Source organism: Maylandia zebra, linkage group LG19, assembly GCF_041146795.1.
Source record: "Maylandia zebra isolate NMK-2024a linkage group LG19, Mzebra_GT3a, whole genome shotgun sequence".
Taxonomy (NCBI): domain Eukaryota; kingdom Metazoa; phylum Chordata; class Actinopteri; order Cichliformes; family Cichlidae; genus Maylandia; species Maylandia zebra.
The window spans coordinates 22,632,408-22,655,334 of record NC_135185.1 but is presented as its reverse complement, the minus strand read 5'-3'; the positions used below and the strand labels follow the sequence as shown (position 1 = coordinate 22,655,334).

The 22,927-nt window shown below is 40.5% G+C and overlaps 1 protein-coding gene across 2 annotated transcripts; it reads left to right on the top strand.

Annotated features, from left to right (window-relative positions):
• Window positions 1-2,960: 2,960 nt before the first annotated feature.
• Window positions 2,961-22,854, top strand: crlf1a (cytokine receptor-like factor 1a). Of its 2 annotated transcripts, none has more exons than XM_004540294.5 (9): window positions 2,961-3,371; window positions 8,911-9,189; window positions 11,435-11,564; window positions 13,291-13,460; window positions 18,090-18,247; window positions 19,367-19,441; window positions 19,523-19,616; window positions 21,749-21,933; window positions 22,047-22,854. In XM_004540294.5, exons 1-9 carry the CDS (start codon window positions 3,299-3,301, stop codon window positions 22,068-22,070), a joined length of 1,188 nt encoding a protein of 395 aa, XP_004540351.1. In that variant the 5' UTR covers window positions 2,961-3,298; the 3' UTR covers window positions 22,071-22,854. The 2 variants fall into 2 exon arrangements, with proteins under 2 accessions (XP_004540351.1, XP_004540352.1); XM_004540295.5 differs by having other exon boundaries at window positions 21,749-21,937.
• The last annotated feature ends 73 nt before the right edge of the window (window positions 22,855-22,927 follow it).

Genomic DNA, 22,927 nt, shown 5'->3' with positions numbered 1-22,927 from the left:
ATTAGATGACTTTGCACAACATGCATATCTTGATCTGCTTGAAAGCCCATTTAAAATGCTTCCATGTCTCACTTGTAACTCTAATTAAGGCGGAATGATTTTCAACCTAGTGATGTTACAAAAGCTTCAATGTACTCAGAATTAAGGTAAGCACTTTGCAGATAAATGTGAAACCAGTCTTCTTGTACAGGGCAGGACAATAAGAAATGCCACGACACTGACAGACATTTGCCATTTGTTTACACCGAGCCTGCACTCTCATCTTGTGGTCCTTATATGACTGGTGTTACTACAGAGGAGGCTTCCCCGTCATGTTCACCATTGTCTTTGCTGCTTTCGCGATCTTTCCGATTCTCCGTGTCTTACTTCACGTAACTATCAGCGCTGACTTTCTCAACACTTCCGTTCTGTGCCCGTGGGGTTTTGGATTAAGGACAGCTGGGCTGTAAGAGGTTTTATTTGCATGGCACTGTGACTGTTTATGCCACACTGCGATGGCAGTGTTTGCCTTTGTATGCATGTGTTTTCCGACATGTAACAGAGAAGGAAGAGGGAGCTCGTGGATGTTGAGTGTGAGAGAGGCGTGCATGTGTGCGTGCCAATAAAAATGGGAGACAATAGCAGCATAAAACCCACAAGCCAAGACACTGACACATCAATTTCACTCACAGGGCCAAGATGGTGACAAAGGTCTGCCATGAATTAACTGTTCTAACACTGCGAATAGGCGAATGAGCGAAATGTTCGGAAAAGTGACACAAACAGTCACGTCAGTGTCACAGTTCTTTTCACGCTTCCTGGAAAATAACTATAGAGCACGAGCGGGAACTGTCCCACAAACAAGAGCCCTCTCTGAGGGAGGATAATGGCGGACCCTGTAGGCCAGGACCTAAAGGTCATCGTGGCTGTTAGGCTGGCACTGTGGGCGCACTCCTGCTGACTCAACCAGGAAAGGACAAGCAAGACTAACTCATGTTAGTCAAATATTAGTCACAGCGCCCATTTAAACCATGAACATGAAAATGTTCCTGTTCTCCAGACAAACTCTGGGCCCCACATGTCTCACTGTTCTCAATCGCAGTGTGACCCCATGTCACTGCATTTCCTCTAGCGTCTGTTGAAGCAGCCAACGAGTTGCCGGATTCCTGTGTCAGAGGACTCCCACTCAGATCCTGATGAATTTAAACTGAGCTGATACCACACCTCCGCTGGAGGGCAACTTTTCCTCTGTGGAATTGGAGTTTCTTCTCTGGAAACAAAAGTCACCCTTGTCTTCTTCTTCTGAGGAATTTTATCTTCAGTATAAATTAGATGCTGATTGGCCAAAATAAGCAGGCACTGGTTTTTCATGTGTGCACAGCCGTGCATGAACATATTTCTGAAACGTTTCCAGTTAATATCAGCCTTGAGATCTTCATTGTCTGCTCCTATTTTCAAAATTATGCACATTATGTTACTGGCATCCACAGGACTGCACTTTGTTTATTTTATCCATTCTTCCATAAAGACAAAAAGTAGAATTTCTATTGTTTGGATTAGTCTGCAGCTTTTTGCTGGTATATTCAGTTATATATATTCATATATTTTACATTGCTTGCATGTCTTCTGAAAGCTGAAGTTACATGAACGGTGATGTATGACAACATGATGTTTATGACCACTGCCTTTTCCCTGAATCACTCATGAGTTTCCTTGAGGCGTTTCCTTGCCTAGCTGACCTTTATACTGGAGATATTTGGACTTGTCAAAGAACAACTTCAAATGAATAATGGTCCAATTCCATTTAGCTGCTTCATTTTCAGAAACGTTGTGTGTGAAATTTCAACTTGTTAAAGTAAAAGCACAGGTGCAAATGTATTTTAGGGAGCCACTGATTCGGTGGGACGTTTAGGGGGAACGGCGAGACTGTTAACGTTAACGACCCAGACTATGACAAGACGAAATGACTGCCGAGAAAAAGGCCTGTTATTTTTGTGGTCAGGAGACTGGTTAATCTTCCCAGCATCTATGAGTCTGTTGGCTCTTGTGTTTACATATTTGATGATGATAATCTAGACTGAAAGGTCACACTGAATAAAGATGAAATAAATCAGCAGTGAGTGAAGCAGTCTGTGGGTGTTTGGCAGCTCTGTGTTTTGACTATTGCTTATTCAGTGTCTAGCCATAGTGGCTGGCAGTTTCACTACAATAGAGCTGGAACTGTTAATGTTAAGGAACGAGTTTTTCATATTTCCGTCACGTGCATTCCCGTTGAATAAACCCTGGTGGCCAACATAAAAGAGTCTCTAATGCTAAACAATTTAATTTTTGATGCCAGTGTGCCCAAAAAGTGGAACAGCTGTAGGCTAGATGTTTGCTCCAAGACCGATCAATGCAGATTAAAAAATAACAATAAAATGAAAATATTCCCTATCCACAGGCTGAACAAAGATACACGTTTCAATGGTAACATCCCTGCAACAAACCAAACAAAAGAAAACAAAAATTGCACATTAAAAGATCTTAGGAATTTATTTAAAAGGATTAAGGGATACAGTTATCATTACGTCATAATATAACACTGTTAAATATCTGAGCAGAACTCGGCAAGAATTAATGAGGAAATGTCATAATTCACTTGGGAGTCTGTTAGGAAGAAAAAGAATCTCCTCATTGACACAAGGATTAAAATGGAGAGACAAGATTTAGCTTTGGCAACCTTTCCTGTAGCACTCACTAACTCAATAGCCTCATATGGTGAAAAATTGTAAAGCACAGACCCGAGGCATGGAAAGTAACAGAGACAGAGTGATTCAGTGAAAGTGAATGGCTCTAACCATCACTCAAGGGGGAGAGCCTTAGAGAGAGAGAAAGAAAAAAAGCAGGGAAAGGACGGAAAGAGGGGGAAATGACTGGCGACTGTGTGGGAAGAGAGACAGAGAGCAAGAGAGAGCGAGAGAGAGGGGAGGGGCTTAAAAAGTATGAACTTGTGTATGATTTAGCTGCAGGAAGCATTAAGAAGGGAGAAGACTGCAAACAGGACGTGGTAATGCCCACGCTTTTTTTTTTGGCTTTAATGAGGACAAGTTACTCCAAGACTTATCAGAGGGTGTTTTTTTTGCCTCCACACTTGGTCACACTTTTTCTAGTGCGCTTCTTCAGTCCCGAGAGTTAATAAAATCCGGTCCTGGAACCCGTGGTGTTTTTCCTCTTTCTGCTGTGCGTAATTTGTATCCAGGATCGATCGGGAAAAAAAAGGCGACAGAGCAACAACACGAGGACGAGAAGTCAAGACATAAAGAAAAGTAATTGGTGGAAAATGAAAGGCGTCTTGGATTTCTGCTTGATTTTCCTCACGCTGCACATTCCCGGCGTGGTGTCCTTGTCCACACGTAAGTTGCACACAGATGTCCATCGATGCGCAAAGTTACGATAGTGCTGGGGAAGGCTTTGGGGGGTTTGGCTATATATGTTTGTTATGTTTTATTTTATTTTATTCTAATTTTTAATTTTATTTTTTAATTTAATATTCATGTAGTTTTCGGAAGAAATCAATGCAAACCAAGTGTCACCCTAATATCCCAATGTAAACACCAGCACCATGTGACAGTGTAAGTCCTGCTCCGGTATGTTTGATTCTGGCGATAAATATGTTGTAAAAATAGACTTTTGCTGCTACTACAGTAAAACGTTTTAGAAATGTATTAGGCAAGTTAATATTGGATTATTACGCTGTAGTAATACGATTTTGAAGGGGGAAATGCAGTTGTTTTTTTGCACAACAGTGTTTTAGTGATACCACGTGGGACACAATTACTTAAGAAGAAATATTAGTCATTGGAAAAAACACACAGAAGGATAAATCTAATAAATATTATGCTCATATCAAGTAGAGTAAAAATAGTTGACCACAAATAGTTTCCATACAAGAAATATTGTATGAACCCCATATAAGAACATGCAGGAATTGCAGGGGTCTTTTTTTTTTTTTTTTAATAATACTGTTTTACAATGTGTTTCCAATCTAAAATAACACCAATTCCACGGATTCTTTCCTAAGTTGCCTTACATAACAGCAGGTCACTTCCTTGGGACACATACTGGATCCACTTTGCTGGCTTTCTGGATACATTTAAAAAAACGAAAAAAGAAAACGGCCACTTTGTCCACTTGACAGCTCATGTTATAGATGGGCTCCTGCTGTAGTAAACTGGTCGTTTCCCTGCAGAGAGAACTCATCTCCCATGAGGCTGATTTTCAACAAGTCAGGCCATAACTCGTTAAACACATGGAGAGCATGGGGGCTTTACGAACCGCATCAACACAATGACATCATCTGCTGGGGTTGTGGAGAATGTTAACCACCAGCTTAATGCACAATAATCTAAATAAATCAAAGTTATGTCCATTTCACTCTTTAAGTGGTTGGATTAGTTTTTATGGCGAGCTTGCTGGCAAACAGCAGCTCCACTGTGAGGATCTCCTGCTATTCATCCTGTTTCAAAGGCACTAATAAAAGAAACTACAGTTTTAAGGGCTTAAAGGAGACAATGGGCCCTGATCATAAGCCACCCTGCTGTTTATTATACGACATAATCGGTCATTACCATGTTATTCATTGTAATAATGGACTTTGCTTCCCTTTCACTGACTATGCTGCGGTTTACGAATGCCACCATAGTAAAACAGTTTAAATGTGGATTTTTTTTGCACTAACATATAATTAGTTTTCATTGCAGCTCATAAACTTTTACATTTTTAGTTTTCTGTGAACAAACAATGAGACGTTTATGTAGGATATTATCATATTTTTTTAAAACTTTTTTTTAAAAACAAAACAGACTTTTAATCAGAAACAAACTTATTCTATCCTATATTTTCCTTTTGTGCGCCCTATTTAAACTAAGATAAGCTAATTTAATCTCTCTCGATAAGACCATCAGTTAAATAACTCAAATGTAAACCTGTAAAAAAACAAAAAACTCAAGAGAAACAAATAACATCCGTTGCTGTTTCCTCGGTCTCTTTACCAACGACGTTGCATGGCTCATTGTCACTAAATGTTGCGTGACTTCTTTCACTTGGCTTGTCCAAGCGGCCCCTCAAAAAGTTCCACATGTACTTCTATTAAGCAGACAGAGAAAAGTATTGGCTGCCTTTCAAGCGTTGCATGAATGAGTGAGAGGAGCTTTTTAATACAAAGAGGAGGTGGCATGTACCTTTGAAGACTGACAGCCTCAATACCGCTTAAGTCCACTGGAGACCTTTCACTCTCAAACAAAAGTTCAAAACTTTTCCTCGGCTGAACTCGCCCCGTAACTTCATCCATCTCCATCGCAGGCTTAAGCTCGTCTCCTGCCCCAATGAGAGCTGTGTTTCGAGTTGCCTCAACCTCTCCAAACAAATAATATTTTACAAACCATTTCCTCCAGTGAGTGTGTCCAAGAGGCAATAAACAGCAGTAATTTCGTCTAGAACCGCCGTGTTTGAAGGAGTGTTAAAGGGGCTTTGCACCCTGCTCAGGGGCAATGTCCTCAGTGCCTGGAATACATAAACACTGATTGTTATTCAGATGGATCGCAGTTCACTGTATCCGGTGACAAAGACAACCCAGCCTCTGTGCAAGTGTTTGTTTGTGTTCATTTGTGTGTGCATAAATGTGTGCAAGTGTTGTGTCAGAGCTCAAGATGGGGTTACCATATTAATATTGGAGCGGAGTTACAGTTGATTTCGCTTGTTCAAAGGCGACTCCTCCATAAAAGACCCACAACATTGTCTGTAAGCGCAAGGTGGCTGGCAGCTGAATAGATGTGGCCCCGGGCACAGATTTACAGAGGTCTAACAAAGTATTGATGCTCTCAGTCAGTGTTCCTCGCTCATTCCTTCATAAAAGGTTTTCCACAGTTCCGCGCTTTTCAATACGTTGGACTTAGCGTCATTTTTTTCAACTCTCGTCTCCTCTTGTCTCCTCTCTTCTCTTCCATATCCCCATCTTTTTTTGTTCCTTTATCATTTTGTTCACGTGTAGTGAGATCAAAGCTCCACTGTTTGACTTTCAGTTGTCAGATAAGATAAAGAGATAAACAGCTAAACTCTTTCTCTGACCATTTAGCAGCTTCTTTGCTAAAACAACTAAAAATACAAAAACGCAACGAAACTGAACTGCGTCAGTGTTAGCTAATGCAAGTGAGAGAGGGAGGGTTAAGAGATCTAACGAAACTGCATTAGCGCATGTCTGTGCTCTTTCTGTCAGATGTTTTATCGCAAAATAGCGCAAACTCTGCATTGCCCAAATAATTTTACATAGAAGCATTTGCACTACATACTACAGCATGAAGCTCAGCATGCACAAGCATGCACATTTGCTTGATTGTGAGAGATAATCCAATTCAGACATTTCATCCCTTATTAGTTGCAGATTTTTGTCACAGAATCATGAAGCAGATGGTTTAGACAGGACACTGGAAAAAAGAAAAACTTTGGAGGGTTTTTTCTCAGTAAGATTTTAATTATTGCTACTCTAACGTTCTGTTAGGGGTCTAAATGAGGGCAAAACAAAAGTAATCAGTGTCATGCTATGTTGGCTGTGCTTTTTCTATATTAAAACTTATATTTCAGCAGAAGTGGGTCTCGCAACCTTCAACAATTATGGTAAATGGTAAATGTCCTGCATTTGTATAGCGCTTTTCTAGTCCCTAAGGACCCCAAAGCGCTTCACACTACATTCAGTCATTCACCCATTCGCACACACATTCACACACTGGTGATGGCAAGCTACATTGTAGCCACAGCTGCCCTGGGGTGCACTGACAGAGGCGAGGCTATTATATAAAACAAACAGTCCTAAACAGGTACCAAAGCTATAATCTACAACAGGACGAGGTTCCTTAACGGGCAACAAATATGGCACAAATAAGCAGTTATCTTTTGCTCACTGGTAAATTGTTACATAACAGGCTGGCAAACCTGTGAATCCCAAACATTAACTACATTTCTTCACAAATAGCACGAACTAATCAGTGCAATGCCAGTTGTCCCATTAATGCTTTAACATTTGGATTATTTTCATTTGGTGGATTTACAGAAAAACAAGAAAAACTGACTCAGAGTTCATTTTCTTCTGAATTTTCTTCAACAAATTTCAAGTAATGTACAAAAAAAGCCATTTCTTCTCAGTGCGGGAATTTGAAATGTGGCTTCACTGAGGATGGTGTGCAGAAATCAGCCACCACAAGCAGAGGACAAAATCAGATTGGAGCAAGGAGTTGAGCTAGCCAACCATGCAGCAGACAGTGAGCAAACCCACTGTCGCGGTACAGCAAGGGGGCAGCAAACCACCTTCATGACAGTGATGTTTCAAATGTGATGCGCTGGGCAGGGCAGCACTGTTGGAACACAAACTAAGGAATGAGGCTGTGGAATGAGGCTTTGCCCATCGTTTTCCGCTTACACGTAAAATAAGAACAAAAGAATTAATACCTAATTGCCAAAACACAGGGTGATAGTGACATACCAAAAAGAGCTGATCTGACTTTTAGAGGAAAATAGGGCATCACACAACTTACAGCAGCTAAAATGCTGGGCAGCCTGTGTTTACGTCATGGAATATAAGGAAGGCTTAAATTTGACAACTCAGTAGATTTCCACTGCAAACCAGGCACAGCAAACCTTTACAGGTGAATCAGACATAGGACTGGGCTGACTGTGATGTGGTGCCCTGTAGAGTTTACATGCAGTGCTACGTAAGGCGACAACGTGAGTTGGAGGTAGAAGATGTGTGGATGAGGGCTTCATACTGTGGGAAAGCCTTTTGATAATTCCAGCACAAGTACAACTTCATGAGGCCATTTCAGGGGTTTCAAGAATGAAGACATTGGCCCGCAGCTACATGTGGTGGCCAAACATGAATGCATATGCTGAGACAGGCATGCAAAATCAACCAAGCTACAACCATGGGAGTGTCTAACTCCACCATTGATGAGATTCCATATGGATTTGTGTGTGCCTCAGTGGTCTCACTGTTCACAATAAGTTGATTCACGCTCAGCCATTGCATTCCATAAATACTGAAACTTATCTTTGCTACTCTTGAACTCCTGTGCTCATGAGCTCAGGGAGCACAGAGTGTAAAACCCTGCACAGGCATGGCATCAAGCATATATTGATGGTGGCACTGTGTAGCATTCTGTTAGGGGTTTCAGTGAGGGGGGAAAAGGCTTGTAGGGTGTACAGTGTGGCTTTGTAGTAAGAGGCTCAGGAAGCTGTTGGAGTGGAGCTGTGAAATAAAATTGCCAGGGATTCTGCTAACATGCCTGGCAGCCCCTCATATCCACATTGCAGCAGGACCAGTTTAGCTGTCGATGGAGTCTGACGAGTCAGAACCCATCTGTGGGTGAGGGACTTTATGCTGGAAACAGATTCCGAGTAAAAGAACCAGAGCAGTGTCTCAAGATGATAAAAACACGTTGACTAATATGTTAGGACATGTCCATGTTATGACCAGAAACAGCATGCCTTCAGCTTACAAGATAAGCACTGCCCTGCTAACAAAGCTCCACTAGAGCCAAGAAACACTAAACCTGAGAGCACGGTGCAGGACTGAGTGGTTCTGGAAAGCAGGGAACAGGAATTTGAAATAGAGCAACATTATCCAGCTGGAGGTGGTGAAAAGCACCAGAGCATTATCAGAAAGTTGAGGGGCCGAGAGCGAAGTCACTAGGCTCCAAAAATGAAAGGGAAGTAGGGCACAATTCTGAAACTGTTAATAAAGGTTCCAGCAGATAATTGGATATTTTGTCTTCAGCTACACTTTAGTACATCTGAAGTGCCCCTTGAACACAGGCAGTAACTTTTTCAAATATTAGCCTAAACTTTAAAACCATTCGAAAGACATACTCCCTCTAATATCCATGTCCTCCCACCCTCCTCCAGATGTAGCAATCATCTACCCTCAGGACCCTGTACTTCGCATTGGGTCTAACCTGACAGCCAGCTGCTGGGTCCACCCCGAACTTGGCGTCCACGCCAGCTCGCTTTTCTGGACACTGAATGGTCAACAGCTGCCCAGCTCCTTCTACAGAGTGCTTAGCGCGACTAACCTCAGTGTGACGCTGGCAGGACTCAATGCCTCCAAGCAAACATCTGGTGACAACCTTGTCTGTCACAATCACAAGGGACACATACTGGCTGGCTCCTGTCTCTATGTTGGCAGTAAGTTGAAGTATAAAATGTATAACTTTAAAATAATCTTATTCCTCTGACGATTCTCTGCATCTGCTTCTCTGCTTCGCTACGAGGAAATGTTACATAAATGTATAAGTGCAGGCGAGGACTTAGAGGAGCAATACACCAAAGAGATGAATGGAATGAAAAGGAAATGGGAGTAAAAGGAAACAGCAACCAGGTAGTGGGCAGATTTTTAAGTGTCCCTGCACATTTGTAGCTGTATTTTATGTTTAGTGTTCCTGCCTTCAGGCCCAGCGAGAGGCCTCTATTGCCCGACGCTTTAACCACCTGTGTGGTCCATTACTCGCACTATCACTCATAAAGTATGGGCCTGACATTTTACACACGCACAAACACACATGTCTGTACTTCTACAGTTTTGAGACGTACTGTTTTTCTTTTTTTTATTGGTACAGTAAACTTCATAGAACTTACTGATTTGGGGCTTATGACAACTCTAATATGGCGTATTCCTGTTTGCTCTGAAACAGTATGAGACTATGAAAAATGTGCTTATTTTTGTAGCCAGAATACAAGTAGACATATAAGGACTTGAATAGTGACAGTTAAATAGCAATAATCTCACTAACAGGGTGGCAAGACTTAGTAATGCCATCCATGTTATTATGGCAGGGAACTGGCAGGTGTGGGTCCTGGAAAAAAACATACGCTCATTGGCCACTTTGCTAGGTATACCCATTTATCTAATCAGCCAATCATATGGCAGCAACTCATTAGGCATGCAGACATGGTCAGCACAACTTGCTGAGAAGAAGGTGATTTTAAATGTGACGTGGCTGTTGGTTGCAGAGCATTTTAAAATTACTAATCTACTGGGACACAAGCTTCTCTAGGTTTACAGAGAATGGTCTGAAAAAGAGAAATGAATGGCATTTCTCTGGGTGAAAAAGCCTTGTTGATGTCAAATGTCAGAGGAGAATGGCCAGACTGTAACAATGTAACTCAAATAACAACTTATTGCAGCGAGGTATGAAAAAGAGCATCTTGGATCGCACAGCATGTTCAACATTAAAGCAGATGGGCTACAGCGGCAAAAGACCGCACCAGGCGCCACTTTTGTCAGCTAAGAACAGAAAACTGAACCAACAATTCACACGGCTCACTAAAATTGGACATAAACAACTGGAAAAATGTTGTCTGGTCTGATGAGTTTCTGCTGCAAGATTCACATGGTAGGTTCAGAACATCAAAGCATGGATCCGTCCTGCTTTGTATCAGTGGTTCAGTCTGCTGGCAGTGGTGGTGTAATTGTGTGGGGGATATTTTCTTAGAATACTCCGGATCCCAAAGCACCAAACGAGGATCGTTTAAACATCACAGCCCCCGCCGAGTGTAGTTGCTGACCACCGTCCTCTGATGATGGATGTTCTCAGCAGGATAACATACCATGTCACAAAGCTCAAATAATCTCTCTAAATAATGTACTTCAATGACCTCCACAGTCACTAAATCTAAACCCAATAGATCACTTCTGGGATGTAAAGAAACAGGAGATTCACATCGGGGATGTGCAGCAACTGGGTGAAGCTCTCGTGTCCACAGGGGCTAAAACTGGGGAATGTTTCCAGCACTTTGTTGAATCTGTGCCATGAAGCATTACGACAGTTCTGAAGGTAAAAGGGGGCCTAGCCAGTACTAGCAAAGTGTACCTAATAAAGTGTCCAGTGAGTATAGCCTGTGTACTTTATGTTTGGATTTAGAAACATAGTGAGAGATAAGTGAAGAAACCAAATTATATAAATCACTTAACTTGGTGTTGATAATAATGTTCTACATCATTTAAGTCTTTAAAATGCGATCTGTGTTCATTACCTTTTGTATTGTTTGGTCTTTTTTCATTACAGTAAGTTTAAAGAGCTTTTACTACTATTATTAACCGTGATGAGAATGCTTACTAGAACTGCAAGAACACAAAACCATAAACACGCTCTCTCTAACACACACACACAGAAAGATGCAATCAACAAGATCTTCATCTCTGTGTGACACTAGACCTGAGCACCTTGTGTTCTGAGAGATGAACATGCACATACACACACCAGTTACAAAAACCCCCAAACAACAGCTATTTCAGAGGAATATCACTTTGTACCCTCACTCATCATTTCTCCTTTGCCATGTTTTTTCTCCTCTCTTTTCTCTTCACAAATTTCCCCCACCCTCTGTCTTCGTCCTACTCTCTGTCCATCTTCACCCCATTGTCTCCCAGTGCCTCCAGTGAAGCCAATCAATCTGACCTGTTGGTCCAGGAACACCAAAGACCTGACTTGTAGCTGGGCCCCGGGGGGAAAAGGAGAGACTAATATCAGCACGCAGTACAAGCTCAAGTATAAACTCAGGTATGCACACACGCACTGCAGCTTAACTTTTACAAGTGACTCAATTCACTGTTTTTTAAATGATCTAAATCAATTACACTACTATCTACACATTACCTACACACACACAGCTTTGCACGAGAATGCAAACATCTGAATCATTCGGACTGCAAATTAAGCACACTTTATCCTGCCAGCTCCCTAATACACAGTTTGTGTAGTATCCAAATGAACCCATGTGAGAACAGTTAGCTGGTGGCTATCATGTGTCACTCTAGAAAGCCGACACCCATTTTCCTAAACCAAAGGGAGTAGTTCCATTAGTAAGAACACATCTGTGACAGATAATCTCTGCTTGTGTGCTATATGTGAGAATGTTCAGCTTTGGACAAGCAGATAGTTACTGTTCATTACATCACTGTTCTAAACGTTGTAATCAGATTGCAGTTACTAATCAGACAGTTTTGTCTTGACTTGACCAACATAGTTACTTTGGTTTGCACGATTCGTGGATAGAAAAAATCAATGATCTAAGGGGCAATGATCAACTAAGGGACAAGAAAGAGCAAAACTAGTTCATGGAAAAACAGGAATCCACCACTGCAAACCCACCATCAAACCTCTAAGCCTCAGAGCAACAACAGCAACACCCCAAACCAGAGTTATGCTCACAGAGTGTGAATGAGACAACCTGAACAAGACAGCCAAAGCTTCACTTTTCACACAAAGCAAAAGCAGAAAAGGAATAACTTTCACAGCAATAGATTCTTCCAACATTGTCCGAGAAACCTAAACCATTTTTAAAAAAAGTCTTTCAGTAGTTGTACAGTTGGTCTTATAGTGGATCTATCAACGCCATGCTGGGAAAAAAAGAAAGCCTTTCACCCAGAAAGTTGATTCTTTTCATCTGGATGCAGCATTTTCACTCATCCAAGTGATTTCTTTAGTCTTAGAGACTGAAGAATTCACTTGGATGAGTGATGAAAGCTTTATCCCACTAAAAACATTGCATCCAGATGAACACAATCAACTCTCTGGGATTTCCTTAACTGGATTGTTAAGCAAGCATCGAGACCTTTCATGCTTACTTACTACTATTGTGCTATGACTGTCCAGTTGGCACAGAGGGCTTTTGGCCAGTTAGTAACATTTCTCAGTAGCCTAACTTAATGGATGAAGTGAAAAACAAAATAAAACATGAAAATGCAGCCAAGGTTTTAAACGAGTAAGCCCACCGCAAATGTTTTCAGTTAAAATCAGTATATTTCATAAGATTTTTTTGGTTTTTTTTTACAATACTGACATTCCTTAGAAAATCCCATGAAAGAAGTCTAAGTAGAGGTGGAAACAAATCCAAATACCACTGGATTTATTTTCAAGAACAATAACACACATGATACCCAGAGTGAACGCTGTTCAATAATAGTAGTGTCATGAGACGTTGGTTCAGTGTGGAAGCAAAACATTTAAAAATGATTTTCATATGGGGTATAAGCGCTATAAAATATATAGATTTTAAATAAAAATAATAAGAAGAATCAACCGTTTTAAAACACCAAAAGGAAAATAAGTCTATATGCTGCACCTACAGATAGTTTGTATTCAATTTCAATTGGTATAAAGATTTGAGAGAAATGCTAGAGCTGGATAAATTAGCAACTTGTACCACGTCATGGAATAAATTGTGTTTTAGAAGGATCATTATTGAATGCTGTGTGGAGTTCAGTATTTTTTGTTTTTCTTTCAGATGGTATGGGACAGAGAAAGAGTGTGCAGATTACACTCATACACAGCCGTACTCCTGCAGCATCACCCAGGACCTGCACCTCTTCACACCTTACGAGATCTGGGTGGAGGCCTCAAACCAGCTAGGCTGGGCTACCTCTGATGTCATCACCCTTGACATCCTAGACGTGGGTGAGTGTGAGAAGAAGTTCGCTTTGACCCTTGTGCTTCATCTGCTGCTCTGAGAGCCTTGATCTCAGTGTCGATGAGGCCTCTGGCTGTAATCTAGGATGATTTGCAGCAACCTTTCAGGCTTGTTAGCCTTCAGAAGGAAAAAATGTCTACCTGATCTTTCATCCAATCTGCCGGAGGTTCAACCACTGAGTGAATTTCCTTGTGCTAATTCACTATTTGAACATTCACAGCAAAACCAAGATTAAACATGAGAAAATAACTGATTCAAAACATTAAAGATGAAACACTGTAATTTTTACAAATAGAACAAGACCAACAGCAAACTTTGAGAAAACACTGTACCTGACGCAGGACGCCATGATGTTTTCTAACAAAATTAGCCAATTCTAGTACCGCCAATTTGTCCAGTCCAGGCTAGTTTAAAGTCACACTCCCACAGTTATGGAAATACAGCCTTTATCTTTCTTACTGAGAGTGACAAGAAACTATCTAGACCACCTTCTTTGCTGTGCAGCTAGCTTCCCTTGTCATTAAGAATGCTAAATCTAAAACATACCTTCAAGTGCCACTAAAATGCATCGCATTTGTTTAAAACATAGTGTAACGACACCAATTTGTGGTTTTACAGGAGGTTATTTGCCAAAACTTTTCTTAGCCAGCAGCAGTTACTTCAAGTCTGCACAAAGCCAGGATACCTAATGAATTTGTCTGTTTCTAGTCTTATCTTAAACTAAGCTGAAATTCTCAGTTGCTTCATACTGATTTGAGGAATATGAGAGTGCTTTCTAATCCAACAGGAAGGTAAAAAAGATGTAAAAAAATAAAATGCTGTATTTTTCGTAAAGAGCGATTTTCACTCTAATTTGTTACCATTATGTCAAATTTCTTTGCCACATTTTATTAAGGCATTTCTTAAAGTGTAAATATCATATACAGTATTCTATACTCGGTTCAACTCTATACAATATACACACTACATAGTATAGATTAGAAGATACTATCAGATGGTTTTGGAGGGGTGGGGGGATTTTTAAATAACGTTAAAGCTCCTCAGTGAGAATAAGCCGCTGATTCCTTGCCAGGTTCATCATCTCAAGACTCCTTTTCGATTTATCTTGTGGCCCCCAAGTCAGTACCTGTGATTGAAACAACTTTTATTTCCACCGACAGGTCATTGGCTTGACTTCTGTGAATTCTGCCTTTTAAAGAAAGTTGTTCACAAGCACTGATCCGGCTTCTCGCTGATAGAAACTGAGAGGCAATTCCTTTTAAAGCTTTGTTATGCCTAGCTTAGTGCGGTTTAAGCCAACGGAGCATACATCATTATCCTCAACACTCACTCACACATACAGACACACATGCACACATTCAGTCACATGCATGCTGACACCTGGATAGGCAAAGTTGTGTGATGACTGGAAACGCCCTCCCTTTTGATGAGCTTGTTTTCTTTTTACTCATGCTCACTGGACACACACACATACACAAATGTGAAAAAACACACATGCACACCACCTTATAACCCCCTTTTATCTAGTCTAGGAATGTTCCTGGCTGATCCTTGGGACTAATCCTGTTTCTGAGGCGGCCGTAGACGCCCGAGGCTTGAAAAGTTTGGGCTTTGAGGCTTTATGACATGGGCCGGAAATAATACAACCTGATTAGCTAAGAACTCTTCACCTGGTTTACTCCTGACATGTTCCTGACAATATACTGGAAGAAGCCCATATGGAGTTTCGAAGGTGAACACGTCATTGGCAAGGAAACAAGTGTCCATCAAGTTGTAATCCCTTTCTTCTTCCTAATGTATGCATGCACGCACCTGTTTACACACCCTGAGGGCTGGGCAGGTCCTGGTAACAGTATAGAGACAGAGGCAGAGAGAGTGGGAGGTTTCTGCACTGGCCTCCCTTTTTTATTCAAGTAGTTACCACAACAGCAGCAGCGTGTCATGAAACACAGCAACCAACCACACCTGCATCGGGGTGCCGTGACTCACTGGAGTATATGGTCATGTCTGATCAGCTATGAAGGCGAGGCGGAAACACCTACAGTTTCCCTTGCATTTCTTACTCACAGGGAATCCTCTGAACAGAGAGGCTAGAGGAAACTTGCATCGCTGACTCTGAAATGATGACGTGTTGAGGAAAGGCATATGTTAACGATGATTCATCCGTAATCTGTCACGTCTCATTGACTTTTACTGCCAAATGCATATAATGCTCAGGGTGACACATTTGCTGTTGACTGAGAACAATACCATTACCATGTATATATATATATATATATATATATATATATATATATATATATATAAGCATTTTCTTCTAACAATTTGACACTTTTCTATCATTCTGTTATTGCCCCAGTGTGTTTTATCTGTTAATACTGGAACATTTGTCTTTCTTTTTTAAATAGATGTTAAAAAGAGTTTTTCAATTAACAATAGTTTACTGTCATAACTTTAAATTATGCTCAATTCTAGCATCTTGAACAAAGATGCTGTATTATATATATTCACATATTCAATATATATTCTGTTATTTTAAAGCCTCGAGTCCTGCGAGCCCTGTTTTTTGCCACATGCCTAACAATCACAGTGTGAGGAAACAGGAACACTCTTTTCTAGAAGTTTAACACGGGACAAAGAAATTGTCTCTGTTGATTTTTAAGTTGTTACCTTTATTGAGTAAATCAAAAGGAAATGACTTAGTGGATAGAAGAACACGATTCAAAAGAAAGAAAATGATCTCCTTGGTCCTTATTATTATGTAACTGGAAAAAAGAAATCTCACATTTCAAGAAAATGACACAAAAACCCATGTCGAATGTTGGTTTTGCATTGTGAAAGAGATACATTTGTTATCAACCGTGGCATAAAATCAATTATTTCAGTTAAAACACTGCAACAAATTGGTGTAAAATTACAGCAATGTACCGTTTTTTGGTGAATGCGGACGAATACTGTAACTTCTGATGCCTTTGAGGAAAAGAAGTTAAGAGCAAGCTACTGCACATAATGAAATATTTTTCTTTGGCAAGCGCAAGAACTTATGGGAATATAAATGTTTACATTCAAATCATTATTTTACACATGTTCTCGTGTTTATTTCCGTTGTGCTGCAATTAGTCTGACTGCTGTGGATGTTCTGTGTGGTTTCATGGTTTGGTCAAGACCCCTATAGTTGCATATAGCCTGCGTGCATCTTCAGTGTCTTGAATACGCCTATAAACCGTTCTTATAGTTGTGGACATATGAGCCAGAAGAAAAATGATATATGGAAAAAAGCACTGGGCCATCTTTGCATGCAGGTATTTTCAGTCCCTTTGCCAAAGGTGGATAAAATCAAGTGCCCAGGACTTGTGTCCGTAGCACATGCAGTTACATTTACAGTGTAATGATAGCCAGAAAGCAGTGAAGCTTATATGAAATACAGGTTTAAAAATATTATATACAGTAAGAAACTGTTGTTGCAGAGTACAGAAGGTAGACTTTAACAGTAAAGTTTCCTGTACAAAAGGAAGTATTTTTTACAGTGTACTTTAACAAAACCTATGTTTCCATCTGCAGATGTCATTGGCTATAATTGCATTGAGCCCTATGTGTGTCCAATAAAGTATTAGTAATCTTATTTTACTCTTAGGTTTACTGTATAATCTCTCTCAAGAAAAAAGCCTCTTGTGTCAACTCCCATTTTTTCCTGCACTGAATCTTTCCCCATCTTCTTCTTCTTCCCTCTGATCAGCTTGTTTATTTACTAGCTATTCAATGATGGCATTCTGAAAAAAAGGAGCTGAAGTAGATACTGAAATGATCTCAAAAGCCCCAAAACGAGAAAAGTTAATATAATGCTCAGTCACCACATGTTTGTTTGCTGAAAAGATAATTGTTGTCAGATGAACATGCCTCTTCCAGCTCACACAAGTCAACTCTGCAAAACTAAAAGGCGCCTAGAGACCTCAAACCTCCGGCAACACTGAGCAATCTTTCAATGTGTTGTTACACATAAAGAAATCACTCCTACTGCTTAAAATTGAAATTGAATGGATTGCTTGGTCGTGTAAACATAAGGAAGTAGAGAAAAGGCCCTAAGCAAAGAGTTTTGTTGTTGTAATACGCTTTGTTTTACTAGAAAAAATGCTTGTGACATTAATGTTTTAATTCAGATTAGTGGTTCAAATCAACCTCTAGTCAGCCACAGCAGCTGTTAGAGCTATTTGATAAAATTCAAGGCAGTATTTGCCTCTCTCGCAGAGCAGACTATTTCCTATCTTGATTTCTTTATAACACATACATTAGTAATACAGGCAACAGCTTACAGCAGGGAATCAAATGTATGAGTCGGGTAATCTCTCATGAACAGCTATTAACTGTTGGTTAAGACATAAAAAGATGGAACCATTACATCCACGCGTTCTGTTTCTGTCTTCCTGCACTTTCTGTATGTTTGCCACTATCAAAGTAACGGATAAACATCATGTGGCATGCCACTGATCAGACGTTTTGTGTGCAGATGTTGAAGCAGTTTCCACCTGCACTACAGGACCTAAATATATTCACTATGTTTTTCATTATCAGTTCTGCATGTGATGCTTAATGTCCTGATGCCATTCCTCCTTCTCCAGTGACCACAGACCCTCCATCGGGTGTGACCGTCAGTCGCGTCGGGCAGTTGGAGGACCAGCTGAGCGTTCGCTGGGAGGCCCCGCCTGCTCTCAAAGACTTCCTGTTTCAGGCCAAATACCAAATCCGCTACAGGCTGGAGGACAGCCAAGACTGGAAGGTAGAGGACAAGAATCCATAGCTATAAGGATGCAAATCTGTTCTCATTGTCTCTTTCTGTATAACAGCAGCACTGTCCCAGCTGTTTCTCATCCTTGTGCTGTAATCACCTCTGATGTAGCCTGATTGAGGCCTCCTCTGCCAGATGAGTTAATAGTTGGGCTGGTCAAAAATTTTCATTAGTCATAAATCTAGAAGCTACAGCCCAAAGCCACTGTATGTGTAACTCCGCATGAGCCTTTAATGAATGAAAAACACAGTGTAAAACCTTAAGACGCGCAGATGGTGCTTCCCAGAAATCATTTTCCTCTGGGTAAGAGTGAAGATTCTCCTGTAATTAAGGGGGAATTACACCGATGTAATATAAGCAAGTCTTGACTCGCAAAGTGGAAAAAGAAAAGGCGGGGAGTGGAGCAAGGCGGAGGAGGGATGATATGATTTTGAAGGAGGAGAGCTGGAGACTCGACACAGAGTGGTTTTAAAGGGTCGATGGTGAAAACAAAGCACCATTTCCCTCTGAACCAGCCCTAATCATGAGGTCATGCTGAGGAATGGAGGGATACATCTCAGCTGTTAATGTCTTCAATATGTCTGTAAGACGCTCAGCTGTAACTTCTGCCTGTTTGGCTCCCCCACATCACATCATTAGACTTTTGATGCCAGTAATTTCCATGTTCTGTTTTTTGTTTGAGTCCTTTTTAACAAGTGTTTATAGACTGATGCCAGAGAGAAAGTGAGGATTATTAGACAAGATTATTAATTGCAGCATGTGTGCCTTTCTTCTTCTCTATTTGCCTGTCTTCAGTTATGCTGTTTGCATGAGTACCTGTAAGCGCTGCTGTGTGTGTGTCCCAGCATATCCAGCTCTGTAATAAATAATAGAGAACAGATTTTACCCAGCAGGCACGGTTACATTAAAATAGTTTCATAAACATGCTGATCAGCAGCCACCAAACAATGTGAGGTTCATGCATGTTTGGGTCTGTACATGGTTTGCGGTTGTGTTTTCTGCATCTTGATTTGGTCCTGTGTTTTAGTTTTTGCCCATTGGTATTTAATACTGTGGTCAGACCTCCAGCGCTCAGCGCTTTTGTGTTTGTGTCTTTGATTTGTCATGTAGGTGATGGAGGATGTTGGGAATCAGACCTCTTGTAGACTGGCTGGACTGAGACCTGGAACGGTATATTTCGTCCAGGTACGTTGGATATGTCTCGATGTGTAATGATTAAGTACTTCAGAGTAGCTTTCAGCCTTTCTAATGATGTATTTTCTCCAGGTTCGATGTAATCCCGTGGGCATTTACGGTTCTCGCAAGGCTGGCATCTGGAGTGAGTGGAGCCACCCGACTGCTGCTTCCACACCCCACAGTGGTGAGCACACACTCGTACACAGTCAGAAGGGCACTCAGAAGTCATTTTTTGTCCATTATTGAGGTTTTTAAGAGCATTTTAAGGCATCATAGGGTGCATATCCCACAGATCGCTCCTGCTGTTGAAAACTGGCAGCCTCAATGTCTCAGTGGTACTGTTTTATACACTTCTTGGTCAGTCTTCCAGGTTGTTTTTTATAGCACTGGCAGTTTTACTTATGTTAGACAAATCCAGTCAAAGACAATAAAAAATAATAACCTAACCATCAATGTAACATAATGCAATCTTTGCCCAACCTGACATTACAAAATCAAACCAGACTTTGATAATGTTTTACTTGCAATAGGTTGTAAAATAAACAATTTCAGAACCAACAAAAAATTCAAAAAACATTACTCATGTTCACAAAGTAGTGAGCACTTGTGGTTGTTTCTTCCCCAGACATAACTGCTGTGCAAAATGTTATCATAACTGATCGGAATAAAGACCACAACTATGAAAACAAAACCCAGTTCATAAAACCTTGATTTTTTTTTTCCATTTTCTGGAAGGGTTTCTGCAAGGGCAAGCTGAAAAAGCACAAATCAGGGAGGGGGGTTTAATCCTGTCTCCCCTTCTCTCCTCAAAGTCTTTTCAGTCACTCATCTGTCTTTTTTTAAAAGTCTTTGACAGTGAAAAATTGCATTTGCTTGAGTACTGCTCTGCAGATTCTTAACATACTGGAGCATTACTTGCTTATTTCCCTTTGCCATTATAACTACTTTAAACTTTCAGCCCCAAATTTGAGCCAGGTGAAAATTCTGCCTTGGTGTTTTGCATGGCATAAGCCCAGAATATACAGTTAGTCACTAACTGTTAGTGTATAACCTCAAAATTCAAACTGTGCAAACCATTTACCATTTACCATACCAGCACCACAGCTACAATAACAGAATCAGCAGCAGCTCCTTACTTTGCTGCACGCACAGTATGACCTTTCCATGTTTGATGTTTTCTGCATGTGTTTTGATCATTTGAGGTTCAGTTAAGCCCTTTTAAATAAGTCATCTTCTTGAGAAGTTGAATCACTGCTGCTTTTTTGATTTATCCAGGTGCATCCAGTTGAATTCAAATTGATATAAGGAGATGTTAAATAAACTGTATGGCTGATTTCTGACGTCTAGACGGGATAAAGCCAGTATAAAAGTAAAAATTAGGTGAATGAGTCTCATCAGCATCATCGGCTTGAATTCAAATTGTTATCTGCTGCCCTTCATGTAACTTAACACTGACCCTGCGTTACTGTAACTTCATAGCATGAAAACTAACCAGTTTAGCCTCTATTAAACTGTACTGAATTTCTTAACGTAATATTTTTAATGCAAATGTTGAATAACACAAAATCCTGCTTCATTTTGTTTAGAAATAGATTTCACATCATGAAAAAAGAATGAATTAGGACATTAAAAGTATAATACTTGCTGAAAAGTCCTTATCTTCCTCTCCTTGGGAAATACATTAAGCGTCCAAGACACCATGCATGAGATGCTGCACAGAAACACCTGCGCTGACTGAAAAGTTACATCTTTATGCTAGCTCCCCTTCTGCAGTGCTAGCTAGATGCTAAAGTACCGCAGACGCAACATTGACACCTCAGGTGAACATAACACAGGAATTAAAAACTGATTTGAGGGTGAAGTGGGGTGTGGGATCTCGTGTCCACGCTGGCAGCTGAAAGCAATGCCAGACTGCAACACAGACATTTAACTCCCTCGGCATTATGTATCAGCCTAATCTTCAGATTTGATTACTCATTTATTAAAAGTGCCAGAATGCTGTTCCAGATCAATCCCACCCACTTTAATCCCTTACTTTAGGGCAAGCCAACCCTGTGACTGAGGAACTGCTATCCAATGAGTGTAAAGTGTCTCTTGACATCCAAGGGGTTTTTATCCAATGTGCAATGTCCTGATAAGAGTTTATAGTATAGACTCTATACTAAAGTTTTGTCAGATGGTAAATGGACTGGTACTTAATATAGGGCTTTTCGACTCAATTTGAATACTCAAAGCACTTTCTTATTACAAGCTTCATTCACACACACACTCCTTTTCTATGCCTAATACCTTTTTACTGGTTTCTCCTCCCTGCAGAGAGAATGATGTCAGGCTCCTGCGACTCAAAATCCAGCGGAGACTCCAACTCCACCTTGCGCAGGGAGCTGAAGCAGTTCTTCGGCTGGGTGCGGAAACACGCCTACGGTTGTAGCAGCATGTCCATGAAGTTGTATGATCAATGGAGAGTGCTGATGCAGAAATCCCACAAAGTTCGCAACCAGGTAGGTAAGCATCATCATTCCAATCAAATCACAAACATGCACGCGTACACATGCTGCTAACACAAATACATGGAAATCTAAAACTGTTTTATAAACGCTGATTTTTTTTGCAGGTTCTCCAAGGGGATAAATCATAGCACACGCTGTCTTTACGAGCAGAAAACAAATCAAGAAAAGAACTGAGTGAATGTGATTCGTTATTATGTGTGTATATGAGATAAAGAGAGTGTATTCATATATCAGAATTATAAAGACAGTTTGCTCCGGACATTTTTTGTACGGCTACCAGCTGTGGCCACAAGAGGACATCCGAAGAAAAAGTGGGATATTCTTCCTTTATGTAACTTTTTGAGTCAACGCAAGGAAGGTGAACTCATCACAGACATGCTGGTATCACAAGAGGCACCATTTGGACTACCTTCTTCTTTCAAAAATGACACATTTGCATGAATAACCTGGATTATAGTAAAGACTTTTGTATTTGTGTGCAAAAAGGCAAACAGATCAGTTACATTTTGGACTTCTTTTTTCCCCCTGTGGATCCAAAGCACCATCTAGTGGCGGTTCAGCTTCAATGGATACTCCCACCTCAGCCTTCACCGTGGCCCCCATGTAAAAGGCAAAAGTAAATTATCATACAGTATTTCTAATTTCTTCTTTGTTATATAGCTGGATACTATACCAAACTGGTTCACTCAGGATTCTTCTGTTTCTGAGTGTCAGTAAGTGACTGATGACGTGATGGTGTTTGTGTACGGAAGCATTTCTCTGCCTTTTATTTTTGTACTAAATTGTACCAGCATATTTAAAGTATAAAGCTATGTTTTAATTCTTAAATTATGTTTAGTTAGTAAAGACTGTACAATGACTGAAGTTGTTATCACTCTGATGCTGTTCTATAAAATGATGTCAGAAACCCAGGGTTTGGAAAATAGTTGTCTGAGTCGCCAAGCACTGAAAAACACAACTCTGCACCTTATCAGATGACCAAAAT

What these genes read in the sequence shown, in the direction of transcription:
- crlf1a (XM_004540294.5), top strand. Translation starts at nt 3,299, where the DNA reads ATGAAAGGCGTCTTGGATTTCTGCTTGATTTTCCTCACGCTGCACATT. An exon ending in AGGACAGCCAAGACTGGAAG is followed by an intron (nt 18,248 to 19,366) that starts GTAGAGGACAAG and finishes TTTGTCATGTAG; the next exon opens with GTGATGGAGGATGTTGGGAA. An exon ending in GAACGGTATATTTCGTCCAG is followed by an intron (nt 19,442 to 19,522) that starts GTACGTTGGATA and finishes TATTTTCTCCAG; the next exon opens with GTTCGATGTAATCCCGTGGG.